This window comes from Kryptolebias marmoratus, linkage group LG5, assembly GCF_001649575.2.
Source record: "Kryptolebias marmoratus isolate JLee-2015 linkage group LG5, ASM164957v2, whole genome shotgun sequence".
Classification (NCBI taxonomy): domain Eukaryota; kingdom Metazoa; phylum Chordata; class Actinopteri; order Cyprinodontiformes; family Rivulidae; genus Kryptolebias; species Kryptolebias marmoratus.
Genome location: NC_051434.1, coordinates 10441310 through 10460411, shown reverse-complemented (window position 1 = coordinate 10460411; position 19102 = coordinate 10441310). Strand labels below are relative to the sequence as shown.

At 42.9% G+C, this 19102-nt stretch overlaps 2 protein-coding genes across 4 annotated transcripts; one reads left to right on the top strand and one right to left on the bottom strand.

Moving 5' to 3' along the window:
* The first annotated feature begins 30 nt into the window (after positions 1 to 30).
* On the top strand, positions 31 to 2610 carry LOC108239727 (aurora kinase A and ninein-interacting protein). Its single transcript, XM_017422634.3, has 4 exons — positions 31 to 142; positions 924 to 1037; positions 1203 to 1359; positions 1454 to 2610. The coding sequence occupies exons 2-4, from the start codon at positions 945 to 947 to the stop codon at positions 2410 to 2412; spliced, it is 1209 nt and encodes a 402-aa protein (XP_017278123.1). The 5' UTR covers positions 31 to 142; positions 924 to 944; the 3' UTR covers positions 2413 to 2610.
* Positions 2611 to 2728: 118 nt separating this feature from the next.
* On the bottom strand, positions 2729 to 18780 carry cap2 (cyclase associated actin cytoskeleton regulatory protein 2). 3 transcript variants are annotated; one of them, XM_025007869.2, is made up of 13 exons: positions 18522 to 18780; positions 16055 to 16182; positions 15849 to 15949; positions 14011 to 14088; positions 9999 to 10142; positions 9570 to 9655; positions 9010 to 9115; positions 5096 to 5288; positions 4834 to 4997; positions 4575 to 4698; positions 4038 to 4120; positions 3821 to 3964; positions 2729 to 3711 (listed from the first exon to the last, which is right to left on the bottom strand). In XM_025007869.2, exons 2-13 carry the CDS (start codon positions 16170 to 16172, stop codon positions 3628 to 3630), a joined length of 1425 nt encoding a protein of 474 aa, XP_024863637.1. In that variant the 5' UTR covers positions 16173 to 16182; positions 18522 to 18780; the 3' UTR covers positions 2729 to 3627. The 3 variants fall into 3 exon arrangements, with proteins under 3 accessions (XP_024863637.1, XP_017275046.1, XP_024863636.1); XM_017419557.3 differs by having other exon boundaries at positions 18577 to 18779; XM_025007868.2 differs by lacking the exon at positions 18522 to 18780 and adding an exon at positions 18274 to 18505.
* Positions 18781 to 19102: the final 322 nt, after the last annotated feature.

The window sequence follows — 19102 nt, the reverse complement described above, 5'->3', positions numbered from 1 at the left end:
CTATTAGGTCTTTCTTGTCGTCTGACTGATTTTTAATCAGTCAAACGACAAGGGCAGCTCATTGTTGTGGCGGCAGAAACAAACTGAAAAGAGAGGGATTTTATCGTACAAAATCTTAGTTTGTCAACATTAATATTCTTTGGTAAGTTAAAGAATCTAAAAACGTTGCTTGAACATGTTATGAGTTTGTTAAAATACACGAGCTTTTGTTTAAAAGGCGTATATAAAATGACTAAACCGTAAACTATTTTATTTCTTTCAACAGTCATATTATTAATAACGTTAGGCTTACTTGTGTTATATTTTGGCTTTTGATGTAATCTAAGATATAAATAAAACTGTTTGTTTTCAAAGACCACGTTTTTTATTATGGTTGCTTTAAAATACATTTAATATTAAAAACAGTGCTGTTTTGTTAAACTGTGTCTAATCTGTTAATGTCTAATTTACAAATGTTGAAATTAAAGTTTCAGGTAATTTTATATGGTTACATAAATAACACAGATTGCATTGTGAAAATACTTTGTGTTTTGTCTGCATTTAATCAAAAATATCTCACCTCAGAATACATGTTTAGATTTATTTATTTATTGTCATACCTGTAAATTTTACTCATGAGTATAAATGCTGTTTACTATATAAACTAAAAGTTTATGAAAGCAGCGAGATCTGACAAATAAAAACGAGCAATATGATCTTTCTGTCTTTACATTACTGTAAACTAAAATGACCTAAAATAAACGTATAAAAAGCTAATCCGTCAGCAGGTTTTGCTGATGTCAATAATAAAGTAAATTTAGCAGTAATCACATAATATTTTTGTCTTCAGTTGTTTATTAATATGAAAGCATGTTAAAAGCTTTTGAAGTAACTACCAGGAGGTTGTGATTATGCTTCTAAAATCTACATTTACTGTTTTGCAGGTTTTTTCATCCCTCTTCATTATGAAGCCCTCTAAAGCAGCACCGCAGCTCTCTGCTCAGGATGAATGTGGCGTCTGGCTCGATGCAACGCAACTGAAAGGAAAAGTTAAACAGGTGATGCTTTAAATGAGCTCTAAACACATCTCAGCTTCCTTTCCTTTCAGCAAATCTTTGAAATAATGTTTGAAAACACTTATCAGTATCTTCTAATTACACTGCTCTACTGGATCAACTAACATTAACAGGGTAACATTTGGTATTGCATATTTTGCCTTGCAGAAACGACTTGCTCGCCCCATCTCTAAATTGCTGAATCCCTTCACTAAAGGTGAAGGTTACAACTTGGCTGTGGCACTCAACTTCACTCAGACCAAAATGGAAATGCCAAAGACCAAACAGAGCTCTATATCGATGTTTTTCGCACCTCATCGAAGAGGTAAGCAGTCAGAAGTCGACCAAAAGTAGTCTTGTGAATGAACATATGAAACTTTTTAAACTGACATTATTTTGTGTTCTTGTTCTTCTGAAAGTTCTCCATAAGATGTGCACTTCTGAATTACCAAACCTGGATCCAGTGTGTCCCTCTTCATCATCTACCTCAGGCGGGCCCGGTGTGAAAAAACGAGGGCGAGATGTAGGTCTCTGTGACTCTGGTGTGGATTGTGATGAAAATGTGACTGAGACTGAAGCAGCACTGCCACAGAATCAAGGAGGACATCATTTGCCTTTGCTAAACTGTGAATCTGAAGATAAAGGGTCTGAAGAGTGGAAACCCCCTCAGAGTAAGAGGAGGCTCACTGAAGCCTCCTTGTTGCTACATGACAGTCAGCTACCTCTTCAGGCATGGAGTCAGGACCCACTGTTCACCTGCAGCCAGTTCCCCAAAAGGGAATTCAATCTAACTGAAAAGAAAAACCTCGACAACTCTGGGAGGAGTTTTCTAGACAGTCAACAGAGTGAGGAGGCTTTTGAAAGTCTGACAGACGTGGAAGGAAGAGTAACTCAAACACCAGATAAGAACCATCCTCAGATAGAAGATGAGAAAGAGAACAGCAGGTCCATCTCTTTTAATTCCCCAACAAAGCGTCCTTCTTCCTCTCATCTTGGACTTCTGCCAGGTCAGAAATGGACAGAGCCAAAAAGCGCTCCAACACTAAAACGCCCAGCCGGAGGACGGAGCGGTGCAGGGAAAGAGGCACGTTTTGACTCCACGTGGAATAAACTGAGCAGCTCGCCTCTTCGGAAACCTCAGCAGCGACACAGAAAGGTTGAGGAGGACAGCTGGGCTGCGCTGTTCACCCAGGACTCCGAGGGCTACAGGGTGATCGCACATCGAGGTCTGCTGCCCAGAAGTCCACTGAGAGATCAGAGTAATCTGAGCACTGCGGGGCTGAGAAGTTGTGCTTATAAATCTGTAGACGAGGAGGAGGAAGAGGACGAAATGCTCTTTACTCAAGACTCTCAGGGAAACGTGGTGATCAAACACTGAAACACATTCTTGGTGTCGTCATTTTAGACAAAAATATGTTGTTGTTTTTTTCCACTGAGCTGTTTTTAAATCTCTGCTCTGATTTGTCTTCTTGTCACGGTTTTGATTTTTTTGCCCGCCACAAAAAGGTTTGACTAAAACAGCTACAACGCCATCATTTCTCTAAGACTCTGGAACGAAAAGGGCGATATGCATTTCTTCAAGAAATGCTTTATCTTTCATTTTTGGTGTGTTTTTGTGATTTTAGTATTTTTCTCCCCTCCTATTGTTTCTGTTTTAATTCTTCACGTAAAATAAAACTCCAACAAGCCACAAGTGACAGATTTTAACTTTATTTGAAAAATAACAAGTCTTACATAATTCCATGTAAATTAAACATTAGGTTCTTGTACATTTTTATCTTATGCTGGTGCCATATGCTGTATTTTAGTACAAAATAAAGTGATGTACAGATGACGAAGTGATCAAGCATGACTGATACTGCTCTGTATATTATAATCACATGCAGGATAATTTGCCATGATTTGAATTATTCAGATATATCTGTGCAGCAGCCCATCTGATCTGACGCTTTTACGTTCACCCGAGCTCCTTCATCGCTGAACATTCGGTTTTATGTATTCATATGATCAAAACTGGAGCAAAAATGCAAAACATATTAAAAGTAATCTCACTAAAAACATTAATACATGACTTTTATGCACTAAAATCAATAAAATATATCAAATAGTAGAATTTGTGGTGTACAGGCTTATGTGATAGACTGTTTTAATGTTATTCATCATCAGTGTTTTGGAATAATAAGATGAGGAAAAAAAGGAGCTACATACGATTCTGTAAATGTCTGTATTGTTGTGACAGACCTGCAACAAAAGGGTGTAAATTTGATGTTTTACTGAAAACCTGAGAGCCAACGGTGTGGGGTTTTGTTACTATTAAATGATTCAAAGTGCCAGAGAACGTTCTCCTGAAGTCACAAATGTTGGATCAAGAACACAGCTCCTATTTTTAAATCTGAACATTGACACGAGGACAGACACATGCAGTGCTGTGCAAAAGAGCAAAAACTTCTTTATGATTTGCTTCCAGACTTTCATGTGATCATATGTAGAGGTCTTGATCAGTGGCATTCCAGGCTTCCTGATCTTCGTTTTTTTAGGGACTTTTGCTGCTTTTTCATTTATTTTGCACAGCACCGTACGTGTTTACATCTGATCAGCCGGCGATCTCTGTGGGTTCTGTCACCAGTTTGGACCCGTCCCAAACCGTCTTGAACTGCTCCGGGACGGGGAACTCCTTCTGTAAAACAAACCGAGAAGACCGCTGAAGCGCAGCGCACAGAGGGAAGAAATCAACTGTCCAGCTGTTTCCAGCTGCTGGCTCGTTCCGAACCCGCGCAGACACTCACATAGTCGTCGTCTCCGTCTGGGATCAGGATGTTCATCTCGGAGCTCTTGGCGCTGACGACGTCGCAGCTCAGAGCGTCCTTGCTCAGGTAGATCTGGCAGCCCTCCGTCTTGTTGACAGAGATGGTGGGAACTGTTCCCAACACCTACAGGAAAAAAAAAGACAATAAGGTGGTAAGAAATGGCTCTTTGATGGCAGAGTTGTAGCAGAGTCCTCACCTGTAACTGGATGGCCTTGGAGTTGATGATCTCTACAATCCCAACAGCGTTCTCAAAAACCAAACCCAGCTTCTTACAATTATCTGAAGAAAGGAAATAAATCAGCCGATATGAGGAAAGTTTAGACAAGAAACATCTCATTTGTGTCAGCGCTGATTCAGGAATCACACAGCTGTTTTCTTGGTTTTTATTTTTCCCGTACATTTTAAAAAAACCTAAATATTTGTGCACATTTTGTGTTATTTTAGTTGTTCTCATATCAAAGCCTTCAGCTCATTCAGAAGATCGGGGCTATGACTTCTGGTTTTTGTGAAGTTTATACTTTTCAAACTATTTTACTTCGTTTACAAATATTTATTACATTACATTATTTTTAAATGACTTCAGTACCTGCTCTGCTTTTTGTTTCCTTATGCTGCTTTTAGTTATTAGCTAACATTTTGCTCCTTTTAGCTTTAGCAACTCAGTTTCAGCTGCTTCCACAAATATCAACAAGGTCTCTTAACACTCAGTTCCTCTGGTTTCCAGGTGGCTCACCTATGATGATGGAGTTGATTTTGCCCTTAACCTGCAGGGTGGAGTTGTTGCAGCTGAAGACGTACACCACCTGCTTCAGCTCCGTCTCCTCAATCAGCAAATCGTGTTTCTGCTCAAAGTGCTCCTGCCACAACAAGGAAGCCGAAACTGTCTGTAAGACTGACGCGAGGGTGGAGGTTCACAGGTAAATGAGCAGCTAGCCTCCTGTTCCTGAACGAGAGCAGGATGGATGCCAGTAAGAGGGGTGGAAATAACTCACCACCCTCCATTTCTTTCCCTCCAGCTCCAGCAGAGGAGGTCTTTTCTGGACAGCTGCTTTGGGAGACTTCACAGGCCGGGGCTCTTTGCTTTTCGTCGGTGACGTTTGAGAGCGCAGGTTGGGGTTCTTATGGGTCTTCTGTTCATCTGAGACATGCTTCAGACCTACAAACGGAGAAGATGAGGAGCGTGGGAGTCAAAAACAACAACCCGTGGCTCTTTTATTACCCTCCTCTGCTCCTTTGGCCCGGCGGCACACCAACCTTTGGTGATGTCCATGCCCTGGTTGAGCTGGGTGAATAACGCTGAGTGCTGGGCTGCTGCGCCGCCCTCCTGAGGCTTGGAGTCATCATCGATGAAGACTGGAGGAGGGCCGGGGGGAGGAGGGGGAGGAGGGGGACAGGGAGCACTCGGGGCCGGGGGGGAGTCAAAGAGAGAAGCAGGAGCAATGGGACCCTGGGAGAGGAAAGAAGTCAAGGTTAGGGTTACATTTAGATTTTCTGAGCTTTTATTGAAGGAAAATTCAGACGTGACAGGTGTTTAATGGAGAACAGCTGCAGTAGTAAGAACGACCAGCAGGTGGAGTCTTGCATTAGAAATATCTTGGACTAAATTAATATGATTCACTGAAATCATTTTTGGTAATTTCAAGATTATGTTGAATATGTTCCAATATGTTAATATATGGTAATGTTTTAACTTTGTTTTGTGAGAATTTATCACAAAGTTTGATGCTTTATGACACCCAATAGCATCCGATTAGCTGCATTAACTGGTTCCTCTATCCTCATAACAGCTTCGGTTTAACTGATGGGACGTTTGCAAAAAAACTACAGCAGAAAGATGCAAACACACACACACTCTTCTCACAGCCGCTGCACAAGACACACACTTATCACACATCTTCAGAGCGACGCATCGTCACCTAATGTGAGAGCCCAGACTTGACCTTTGACCCGAGCCACATGTGTTGCACATATCGCAGCTGAACAATGCAGAGCTGTTACACTAAACAGCTCAGCACATACCGCTGGATTACATCCAGCATGTGTGTGTGTTCATGCGTGGCTGAAAACTGACTACTGAGGAGGAGGAGTTGTGTGTTCATAAAGTACAGAGAATGTTAACATTTTTTTTTATGTTGAAAAAATGCAGGACTGAGGAAGACCTTGAGCCTCTCGCTGTTTCTTTAGACTTCGAATCCAAGCAGACAGTTTTTCTTGATTCTTTCTTAACTTTTTTCAGTCTAGCCCTTGTCTCTGACCATTTTCAGAGAAATCTTTTGGGGATTTCTTGTTTTGTTTTGTAGTTTTAAACCATCTAAATCTGACCAATGAATCATTTCAACTTAACAAACCTTCTAAACCAGCAGTCTCTTTACAGATGACATAAAGGGATTTGAACTGGATGTTTTCAGCACTTTATTAAAAGCAGCCAGTGTCAAAGATGTATATGGATCTTCTGTAATTTATATAAAGATGATAACACAGCATAAAGGCATAAAACATTTTTGCATCAACTATGTTATAGCAAATGGTTAACTAAACAAAACAAAATATAGCATCTCTAATACTACTTGATAGCAAACACGGCACTAAACTTTATTAAGATCCACTTTCCAAATCTGAGAATTTGCCGTCTCTTTACGTTAGAATGTGACACAAAAAGGAAAACTACGATTCAAAGAAATAACAAGTAAAAACAGTTTCAGCTGTAGATTTTGTAATCTGATGGTTATTTTGACAATTTAACAAGTAAATAGATCAACTACTGGTAGAAAATTCTGTTTTATTGTTTAAAAACGTGTTATTTTTCAGGATTATGCAGCACACATTAAAGTCCAGTCCCAGAGGATGTCATGGTGTGGGTCTTTTGATTTTTATTTTTATTGATCTTTGTTTGGTTTTCTTGTGTTTTGCTAGTTTTAGCTGTTCATCTGAGTCATGTTCTGTTCATACAGAAGCTCCATAGCTTCTCATACCACCTGTGTTCTGTTAGTAATCAGCACACATCCTCCCAGTACATACAGTTCCTCGTTTTCCTGAGTTGTTTTGTTAGATTATCTGTTAGTTTCCATGAATCTGTTAGTTTCCATGGTGCTTTGTGTTATTAAACGCTCCTGAAAACTGCTTCCTCCTTGCTTGTATTTGTGTCCTGCTGCATCTCACCATCCACCGGAGGCTGGTTATCAATAGGGATAGAGGAGACAGCTGCCATCCTGCTGAAGCGTTTTGCTTCCAATTAATCCCTTTATTTCACGCTCTGAGCCTGGTATAGAGTGTAGGAACTGTATATACATGTGTCCATATGTCAGCCTGTGGCTTTCAGGGAATGGGCTCGTCATTAAAGCTGCGTCTGAGCAGCAGATGACGGCTGTGTCGAGGAGAGACCAGCCCTGCAGTTTAGGTTACGGCAAACAGGCCACGCGCGTACACAGGCCATTTGTCGGGGGTCCCTCTGTAAAGAAAACCTCCATTCAAGTAGACCCTGAGGACCACCTGTTAGGGCAACACACATCAGCTCTGTCGTCCCGCAGCAGGAGCAACAGCTGACACAAACAGCCACGGCGGCCTCTCAGGTTTCTGCACGCTGAAAACACATGTGGGCACAGTTGAGGAAACGAGAAGATGCAGCTGCCGGCACTCCTAAAGCTCAGCTGTGGAGACTGGGGTTTGTGGATTCTGTTTAATCTATTCAAAAAAGAAAGCTAGCATTCCTTGAAGGAGTCACCATGCGTGATCTGTCAGAGTATGTGTTGAGGGTGACTATCTGCTACGACCACACCAAATTTTAGCACAAAATCTGTAAAACGACCTGAGTTATAGTCATTTTTGTGCTTGCTAAGGTTGATTGGCTGTGGCAGCCATCTTGAATCAGGTTGACTCCAGAAGTTAAACAGCTGTAGACGGACATCCAGTAATTACTCTCTAAGAATTTCACCGCTTCAGAAAGAGATAAGAAGGGTATTAACATACGGGATCTGCTATTTAAAACAAAATGGTTTCAAAAAGTGCGTTTGCGCCTCTAAAAGTCAGAGACAACCCTCCTCCTCTCACCTCCAGCAGAAAGAGGTCGGGTCTGCGTCAAAACGTTTAGTTTCACGGCGTCATTTATCTCTGGGATCCACTGTGGGCGAGAGCCGAGGAGCTCCCGAGCAGACATCCAGAAACAGAAGTGTCTGTGGGAGTGACGGGAGTGACAGGAGCTCTGCAGAGAGCTGCGGTGCGCCGCCACTGAGGAGAAGCTCATTCACTCATTCACTCGTTCACTCATTCATGCCCTCTGCAGCCGTTTATGCAACCGACGGCTTCATCACTACAAATGAGAGCTAAACGTGGCCGATGTAAAAATATCAAAGCCTGTAAATAAAAACGGGGTGAAACACAGATAAGATGATGAGGGCAGAGATTTCTTTGTGTTCAAGAAGAAGAAGAAGGAAATAACTATAAAAAGATTTTAGTAAATGTGCTGGAATCGTTTTAATGCTGACTCAGCTTTCACACCTTTGTTTTCCTGTTTATAGTTTCTAATGTACATTTCAGCTGTTTAACTATTTGTCAAAATGTCAGGCTATGACTTTTGGCTTTTGCAGTTTTTATACTTTTTAAACATTTAACTATTTACTTTTTTTTCACTGAAATGAATGAAAAACTTCAAATTCTTAAAAAATATACATTTTTGTGCTATTTGAAGTCTACATTATACCTGCTGCATTTGTAGCTTTTTTCTAGCTTTATTATCTTTTAGCTAACATTTAGCTCATTTTAGGTTTTAGCTACTGGTTCACTAGTTTTATCTGTTAGCAACTGTTTGGAGGTTTTAGCATTTAGATACTGTTTGGCCATTTTTGGCTTTTATCTACTGTTTTACTCGTTTTAGCTTCTTTATAACGGGCTGCTTATTTTAGGTTTTACCTGCCATTTTGCTAGTTTAGCTTTTATTTACTATTTTGCTGGTTTTAGCTTTGAGATGATGTTTGGTATTTTTAGCATTTAGCTTCTGGTTTGCTGATTTTAGGTTTGAGCTACTTGGTTTAATGGTTATAGCTTTTAGATACTGATTTGCTAATGTTACCTTCTAGCTTTACTTTTGCTTATTTTAGCTTTTTTTCTGCTCATTTTAAGTCTAATGTTTCCGTTTCAACAAACCGTCAGCTGTCATTCAGCAGTTTACTCACAGTCTTGCTCCACACCAGTCCTGTCGTGTGGTGCTGCTTGATGAAGGACTGCACCTCAGTCCAGATGGACAGGTAGGAGCGCACCCAGTCCACATGCTGTCTGTCGCTGGCACCGATGGGAGGCAACAAGACAAAACAAGACGGACGTTTTCAATCGTTCTCAGGGAAAACTCACACCGCATTAAGCTTTTTGCATCTCGTTTGGGGACATTTTGTTCCAGCCGTGAAGAAGCGACCCTCGGCTACGACCGCAGGTAAAGCTGTGACAGATGTGGCTCAGGCTGCGGCGTACCCATCCTCAAATCACCAAAAATCACCAAACAGGGAATAGAATTGACTAAATAACTGAACTTTACCGCAGCTGTGCTGATCCAGAGGTGGATCACAATTTGCTCAATAAAAATGAATGGAAAACATATGTATTGTTATTTAATTTTTGATAAAACCTCATCAGGCCTCTGGTAGAGGACCTGAGCTTGAAGTGAAGTGGAACCGCCCAGGTGGAACAGAAAGGCGAGCTGGGTGGTGGGTGTATATAAGAACCCAACGCTCATATTTACGTTTCCTTGTAGTCCTTCAGCACTCTGTTGGTGTAGAAGGTGGCTGCATCGTTCATCTCCTTCACATAGGGACCAGGCTTCTGGCTCTGAGACACAAAGATAAACTTCATATCGAATGGTAAATTTGTCTTAATTTGATGGGTAGAAAAAAAAAAAAAGGAAAAAGGTTTACACGGTGATACCTTGACATTCAGTGTGTTCGATAAATGTGCTTTCCTGACAACCACTTACAAAAACCAGAAACAGCTTCAAAGATTTATAAAAACAAATCCTGGAGAAGAGCAGCTTTCATGTTAATGATATTTAGCACTGATGGGAACCAGAAATACTAATATCAAAGTTACAACTTAGGTTGATTATTTACTTTTATTCCAACGATCAGCATCTAATTAAGCATGTGCATCAGTTTGGTTTTTTATCTTTTCTTACCACAGCCACCCAGCCCAGAGCAGGAATGCTCTCGCTGACGGCCGAGAGGTGGTTGAAGAGGAGGCTGCCGCGGTTTTGTTCCCTGAAGTTCTGGATCTCCTGGATGTGATCCGAAATCGGCTTCAGGAGGTCCTGGAGCTCCATCTGCGGAAGCAGAAAAAAAAAAGAGGACAAAAATCAACAACAAGAAAGCAGAATGGATGTAAAGATGCAGGAGATAAAGAGAGGAAAGTATTCATCGTTTGTAGTAAAATGCCATTTTTATTACCCGCTGATAGAGGCGAAAGGTGATCGTGTTTTTGTCTGTTAGCAAAATATCTCATGAATCATAGGACGGATTTTACTGAAACTCTCAGAAGGCAATCATTGGATGCACATCTGCTGATTAGGTTTTGTAGTCACTTTGATTTAGTCAACACAAAAATGGCTCTAAGTCAAACACTTTTACAGATATTGATCCAAACCTGCTGTGGTGGTGGCTGAGAGTCATCCTCAACACATTCTCTGAGTGCTAGAACATCTCGGGACTCCTAACAACATCATGTTACTTATAGGGTTTGACCAAAACAGTTAGAACTTTAAAGTCTTTAATTTTGGTGCAGGGTTTCAGATGTTGGTGATTTTACACGCTCAGTTTTGCCCATCCTTCTCTCGGTGCCTCGACGTGATTCCTTCAGGACCCTGAATAATTTTACAGGATTTTGTTTTATCCCTCCTGTTGGATGGTCCAGATCTGAGCCACAGTTTCGCTCACCCCTCAAGCATTCCTCTGCTCACGGGGAGATCCCTCTGGCCTTGTAAGGCGTCCTGCTCCTGCGGTGTTTACAGTTTACCCATCATCCCCCACACCCCCTCTGCTTGCGCTCCGATTCAGGACTGCAGCGTTTTATTGGAGGCGTGATGGACTGGAGATCAACATTCACTGGTAACGAGCCGTAGAAGTGTTTTTGTTGGTTTGTTTGTTTGTCATTCAGATGAAATGCTTTCGACCAAAAAAAACAAAGCCAGAGTCGGTTATTTTAAAGCCTGACAGCACACGGGGTAAAAACTGTTTTCCGTCTGTCTGTTTGAAAAAAATAACTTTATTAATTCACATCATGTGTATCAAATTCAATCATTTCATCCCTGCATGCACAAAAGCAAAAGAAGGCATGAGTAGACCCATTACAACACGTTCTGTCTCCAATCAGATGCACATGACTTCAAGAATTCGAGACAGACGTGCTTTTCTTCGCTCTCCCAGTCGCATTTCTTCTCATTTAGGGCGCCTAATCTCAGCTTCTGAGGGAGCACATGCTTCCTTTTCAGCAACAGATCTCAAACTTTGGCTCTAAATTCAATTTGTCGCTCAACATTTGGCATAAAAGCCAAGAAAGAAAGTAAAGGAAGATATATATTTAAAGGAAAATAGAGCCTGTTATTTAAAAGTGGTCATGTGAGCAACACAGTCTAACAATAATAGTTTATTAAAAATGTTAAATATTGTTTTGGTGAGTGGTTTGATCAACAGCAGTTCTCTTGATGAAATAAACAAAAATTGGTGAAGACACTCTGCTTTAATAAGCAGAACCAGTAAGGTTTAAAGTAGAATAAATGCCGATCTGTGTTAGTTTGTGTCTGTTTTTCCCAGAACAAGTTTCAGCCGGATTTATAATCTGAGTCAGAGTCTACATCTCATTGTGGACTTCCTCTCCCTGAGTTGTTGCAGCACAGCGGCGACGAACGCTGAAATATTCGAGAATGACCAACAGGAAGGAGGTAACTCGTACCAGATTCTCACTCCGAGTTCATCTTTTTGGATTATTACCGTCTTCTTCTTCTTTTTCTTTCAGCTGTTCCCTTTTCAGGGGTCTCCACAGCGAGTCGTCCTCCTCCATCTAACTCTGTCCTCTGCGTCCTCTGTCCTCACCCCATCTCCCTCCATGTCCTCTCTAACTGCATCCATACATCTCCTCTTTGTCTTTTCTCTAACATCCTTTTACCAATATACTCACTGTCCCTCCTCTGCACATGTCCAAACGATCTCAGTCAGGCCTCTCTAACTTTATCTCTCAGTCCTTCAACCTGTGCTGTACCTCTGAGGACCTCATTCCTAATCCCGTCTGTCCTCGTCCCTCCCAAGGAGAACCTCAACATCTTCAGCTCTGGCACTTCCAGTTCTGTCTCCTGTCTTTTTGTCTCCAAACCGTCCAACACAGCTGCTCTCACTGTCTGTAAACCTTTCCTTTGACCTTTGCTGCCACCCTTTTGTCACAAATCACTCCTGACACTTTTCTTCATCCTGCCCGGACTCTCTTCTTCACCTCTTTACCACACTCCCCGTCCTCCTGGACAGTCGACTCTAAGTCCTTGAAGTCCTGCACCTCTGTGACCTCTGACCTCCTTGTAGGCTCACTGTTCCACCTGCCTCCTTCTCATTCATGCCTTCATTCTGGTATGAAAGTGATACTTAATCATTTTGAAAACTTGGACATATTTTTTTATGTTCTTTAAAGTGATTTCAGTAATAAGAATCCATCTGCAGCAAAAGGAGATGAATATCAGCTGAAACAGAGAAAGCTGCCAAAAAGGGAAAAGTGTCGCCTTTTTTTAACTAACTGGCTGAGTTCAGAGCGGTTTCACAAACAGCACAGGCTTTGACTTTTTTTAAACAAGCAGAGGGTCAAAGATGGAGAGCAGAGGGATGACGGTGTTAAAGCGTTTGTAAGAAAAAAATAAAAAAGTCCATCGTATTTACACGAACGGACAGAATCTGGAACACACACATCAGTGTTAACAAGCCGGGCTGAGGTCACATAGGAGCGAGACGCCGGCTTTCTCTGGCTTCCTTTCTCTTTGTTTAACACTGACTCTCATTCTCTCTCTCTCCCTCTCACACACACACACACACACACACACACTCGCACAACACGCACGCACACTCACACACACTGACAACAGGCTCAAATATAGAACATGCCCATAAAAAGTCAGAGAGCACAAGAGGACTTCGCTGAAGAGAAAGGCCAGAGAATTAAATGTGTGTGTGTGTGTGTGTGTGCATGTGCAGGAAATCTGTGAGGTTTTCAGCTTGTGTTGACAGTGCAAAGAGCGAACCGAACTACAATACTTTGAGTTTAATAGCCCAAAAAGTCAAACGAATGTGGGCGACGGATATGAACGAATGTTTAACACTCTGCGTGTTTTTAGAGGATCTGTGCTGCTGTAGGTGAAACACAGAGTCTCTCATCTTATCTCCTCCAAACATAAAACAAATAAGACTTATAGGATTGTTCTCGATAGTTATCTTTCTTATCGTCCTGTCATGTATAATTGATTTTATTCTGTTTTTACAGTTTCATTTAACCTATGAAATCCCATTTCCTGATTTTCCTCTCCTCTAACACCTCATGGCTCAGTCTCCTTCTCTTTGTTTCCTTGTTTGCTTTTCTGATTTTCACTGAAAGCTCTTTCCTCCACCTCTCGACCAGCGGCCTGACAGTTTGGGTCTAATCACTTCCTGGTGGGCTCTGTGGACCCTGTGACACCGACGCACACAACACAAACAGCAGGCCGAACGGATGATATCATTATCAGTTCTCTCATACGTGGCTGACCCCCTCCTCCTCGCCCTCCTTTGCCTCTGTCCACGAGCACGCAGAGAATGTGTTGCATTAGCGTTTTCTTGGTCCCTCTGTGAACGGCTCGGCCTGCCGGGGAACTCAGGACTTCATCTCCCTGCTGTTAAATGCGAGACGCTTAATGCGATTTGGGCGCCACGACAACCGTGCTGCGACTCCGCTCCTTTCAGTTTCCTGCAACACAAACTGATCGCAGCAGCGTCTCCCATCAGCTCTGCAAATAACCAAACCGCCAGTGTGATAAAACGGTTTGACTTTAGTTGTCAATAACAGGTAAACCTGGTTTATTTCACCAAGTCTAACCTGTTAAATACCTGCAGAGGTGAGTAAGATCAGTGCCGTTACAGAAACCTCTGATAAATGTGAGCTCGGCCGTTCCACAGTCGTCGTACCTGTGCAGGCTCCTGGTGCGTGGCGGCCATCTTCAGGAAGGTTCTCTGGGTCTGCAGCGCGTCGTTCACCATCTCCGCCTGCAGTGGCACATATTAGGTGTTAAAACTCTTAAATACGTGAACTGAATGGTTCCGGACTAATCGTTAGCATGTCAGTCAGACAGGAATAAACATGTTCCAAAGAAACCCACTTCAAAAGTTCTAAACTATCCCTTTAGGTGAAACATTAGACTTATCAGGGTAATAAATGACTGAGCTAGCTGGTGTCAGTGTATGAAAAGTGAGATGTAAAGTGTTTCTGACATCCTCTGAAAAGTTTAATGTTCTCTCTGATGCAGAAATGTGCATCAGTCTTACACACACACTGTGCACATAGTTTGGGCTAGTCCCGTGTGTGCTGCAGGCTTTGAGTTGCGGGCCAAAGGAACCACCACGGAGGCTTTCTCCATTTAAGGGACTCTACGAACTTCAGGGAAATACCTCCGGCTCAGAGTTACCCCCCCCAGTCCGCTCAGTGATGCGACACAGAGGTAGACAGGTTGTCTTATTAAAGTGCAGAAGAAACGCAACTAATCTGTGTTTTATGTTTTCCCCGAATGCTTTTCCCTCCTCTGTCGTTCTGGATCAGTTCCAAGGACAGAACGCAGCTTTTACTGCCAGCTGTTTTATTTTCCAACGAAACACACATCCAGTCCTGAAGGGGGTGTGTGTCATTATCAAACTGGAAAAAAAACTTAAAGTTTCATTAATGAACATAAGGTGAAAGTTCTCTTGCATCTCTGGTTTTGCAGAGGAAAAAGCAAAACAGACATTTGTGATCATATGTGCACAAACCCTTAAACTATACACCTCACACACACACACACACACACACACACACACACACACTTCAGTACCCTTCAGTTTTCCAGACCTGCGACTATCTAAGTGGAATCTGGAGTGGAACAATCCTCTCTGTTTATACACCGGTGCCCAGTGAGATAAACGCCGGCTCCACCGCATCCAGAAATGATCCCTTTTTAAGAGGAACCCATTCTGAGGAGCTTACCGTTCCCTCGCACGTTAAAATAAAAAGCAGGCACGAAACCAGGCCGTGTTCCTTAAAGAACCGGTCCGCCTCTTGTTACGCTGGTCGATTTCCCAAAGAGCCGGATAACCGTAGGTTAAACAAATATAATATTAAGAAGCTCCAGAGGTGCTGGCAGGCAGATAGTTTTAGATTAGAGAGCTGAGGGAAACCAAACGATGGAAAAGTCAGTCAGAAAACTGATTTAAAAGAAAACAAAACATAATAATTAAGTTATTAAAAAACACCTAAAACTAACTAACAGAGACTGTGTGCAAACATACAGAGTGTGGGTTAAATCTAGCATGCTTAAGCTTTAGCTACAAAAAATTTGAACCCGTTCTTTTAGAACAGGGCTGTCAAACTCCATCCCTCGGGGGCCGCTCTCCTGCATGTTTTAGACGTGTTCTTGCTTTAAAACACCTAGTTTAAATGGATGACTTGTTGCCATGCTCCTGGAGAACTTGATGATTTGGTGAGGAGGTGATTAAACCATTTGAATCGGGTGTGTTGGAGCAGAAAAACCTAAAACTCGCAGGACAGCGGCCCTCGAGGCCTGGAGTTTGACACCCCTGTTTTAGGAGATCAGTGTTTTTTTGGCCAAAGGTTCCCTGATTTTATTGCACAACTAGTGTGGAGTTTAATGAAAAGCCTCTTTAAGAGCAGCACCTCAACCATCAGATCAGTGAAACCTCTGCTCCGCCATCTGAGCAGCACTTAAAGGTGTGACTCGTTATTTCACTCCTCCTGACGACTCGGCGTGGAGACTCACGTGTTTCTCCACCTCTCCTCCTATAGCTCGGCTGCAGCTCAGGTAGTCCGACACCGGACCTCTCAGCAGAGCGTCGAAAACTTCCACACTCTGAGTCGGGCCTGGAAACGGACACAGAAGTCCCTGTTTATTCCCTCGCTCAAACTCTGGGGGGACGATGCAAAAGCGGAAAGATTTCAGGCCCCAGTCTGTATCGCCGCACTCGCCTCCGTCGATGCCGTTGACGCAGCTCCCGTTAGCCATGCTGCCGGACAGCTGCGCGGCGGCGGCCATTTGCTCCAGGCGAGTCACAGCCTGCTCCAGCCGCTGCATTAAACCCTCCATGGTGACAGTCCTGAAAACAAACACAAAAAGGCTCACCGTGGTGGAAGTCATTCCTAAAATTAGGCTCTCTTATTGCCCACTGCCAAAGGTGAGAGGGCAGTCCTGCCCGTGTCTCTGTGTGTTAGCAAAATATCTCAGGACCCACAGGGCAGATTATAATGAAACTCTCAGACAGTAATCACTGGATGCAGATCTACGACTCGTTAACTTTTGGAGCCAATCCAGCTCAAGATGGCCGCCACAGGGAAGCAACTTTATCAGACACAAAATCTGGCAGTTTTACAGATATTGTGCTGAAATCAGGTGTGGTAGTAGCTGAGCGTCTCCTGCATCACATAGCTGAAGCGCTGTTTGTCGTTACCTATTGAAGTCAACCCTGTTTGCCTGTTAGCAAAATATCTCATGAACCACTGGAAAGATTTTATTAAAACTTAATTGCAATCAACCCATATAAAGACCAGAGAGAACACATAAATAGCTAAAATTCAGCCACTTTTACAAAGACTGAGCTACGGTTTGGTGTGGTAGTAGCTGAGCATCACTTCTGCTAAACATTCTGCACCATCTTTGTTTAAAATTCTGTCAGCAAAATACGTATTCTGCTAAAAAAAGGGGGCAGATTATATAAGAATTGTTTACTTTTCCTGCTTATTTTTCACTCACACATTTAATTCAGTTTGAACTTTGTCCAAGTTTAGTGACTAAGGGGTGAATAATTACGTGTGCGCATTGAAATGAGTGACAGAAACGAAACATTAAATGTGAAAAATTAAAGGAAACCGACTGTTTGTGGACAAAATCAAACCTGGTTGGGTTTGATCATGTCAACAAATGTTAAACATGATGTAGCTGAGCAAAAAAAAGACACAAACCAAACCTCTTTAACTCTGACCAACCATGAGATAACGCAGGACAGCTTCCAATAATTATTAGTCAGCAGAGGAGGATTTCAATCCAGCGACCCGCTGCATGTTTACACAAACCACTGCTGGGTAACGGAGTTCCTGATCTGCCACCTGTAACCAGTGGGTTTATTTTCCTTCACAAAATGTTTTTTTCTGCAGCACAATGAAGCTGTGCAACAATATGTCAGCTGTTCAGACTGAGAGACATTCTCCGTCTCCAATCTTCATAAATTATGTCCGGTAATTAGAAGCTGAGAGCAGCAAACACGTCCTGATGGGCGTCATGGAGTCACGTCCCAGGAAAAGTCTCTCAGCAGTGCCACATGCCTGCCGCAGGACTCAGAGGTTATTTCTGTCCCCTGGCTCCAAAACATCAGCAACTCGAGTGGGACCAGAGACCTGGGGGGACCAGAGACCTGGGGGGACCAGAGACCTGGAGAGACAAGAAGCCCGGAGGGACCAGAAAACAGGAGAGACAAAAAACCTGGATGGACAAGAAGCCTGGAGGGACCCGAGACCTGGAGGGACCAGAGACCAGGAGGGACCAGAGACCAGGAATGACCAGAAACCTAGTGATTGTTTATTGTTAAAAGTTGGGTCAGATTAGGGATGTTTATACATTTTTTTTCCTAATTTACTTTGAATTACTTTAAAATAAAAGAAATATTGTTTACTGGGGTCACACCAAAACCACTGAATCACATCAACAAACATCTGGTTCTGAGGAACTCTTCAGAGACTGTCCTGGGTCAAAAAGGTGCATGATATAATGTCACTGATTACTGTAGAAACAATTTCTGACCATTTTCAGTCATCTTGTTCATGAGATATTTTGCTAACAGACAAACAGGGTTGACTCCAACAATTAATGGTGAAGTTTAAAGCAAAGATCTGGCACAACGAGTAGCAATTAGAGTATGTTTTGTGAGTAACTCTCAGCTACTACCACACCAAATTTTATCAAAATATCTGTAAAATGAACTGAGCTGTAGCCATGTTTGTGTCTTCTAAGGTCACCTGGCGGTGGCGGCCATCTTGCATTGGGTTGTCCCCAAAGGTTAAACGATTGTGAAAGGATTTCCGGTGAATAATCCCTGAAAGCTTCATTAAAATCCGTCCAGTGGTTCGTGAGATATTTTGTTAACAGACAAGTCAGCGTTCACAACAAATGTTTAAAGGCAAAACTCTGAACAAACCGCAAGCCTGGGCTCGTGGCGCTCAGATCACGCGCTGAGGATCACTCTCGGCTACGAGCGCACCAACTTTCAGCTTCAAGTCCGTGAAACTGACAGAGCCGTAGCCATTTTGTGTGCTTTCTGCGGCGGCCATCTTGGATCGGGGTTGACTCGGACAACGCGTCCAACAATGACTTTCTGCGACTTTCGGGAGACAACCGTGGGAAGAGACAGACACGCGACGCGGACACGCAGACACGGGCTACAACCTTCTCGTCCTCCTGCGTCCCCCTGTCCACCCGGAGACAGCTGTAGACACCTTACCTCCGTCCTTTGCTCCCCCGGGGTTGGACACTGGATTTGCTCGCTCGTGCGCTGCCTGTTCTCCCTCGGTCCGGTCCTCCCTCTCTGTCCCCGTCCGGAGACACTTTTCCGGTCTGTCCTAATTAAGCCACACGGTGAACCTGAGATCCCCGCGGAGACCAGGAGGACCGTGACTCAGTCCTCTGCGTTGGTGGGGAGGGGGGGACAGTCTCTGCTATAAATAGACAGGAGACAGGGATGTCTCCCGGAGCTGTGGGACCACTTCAAGTGTTTTATATCTGCTTGTTCGTCACTCTTTAGTCTTAGTTATAATCTAAAATAAGAAAAGAAACGCCCACATTTTGATCTAAGTGGCATCACTTGCGTCACCATGGTAACCGAGCACCTGTGTCTGTCACTCCCTGACTGCAAGGCAGACAGAAACGGACTGAAAAGTAAGCCTCGAGCAAACAGAATCTCACAGATTCTTGAACCCGGAGCAGCACAAGTCTCTGAGTGTTTATGTTTCTGCAGCATTTAAAAAAAC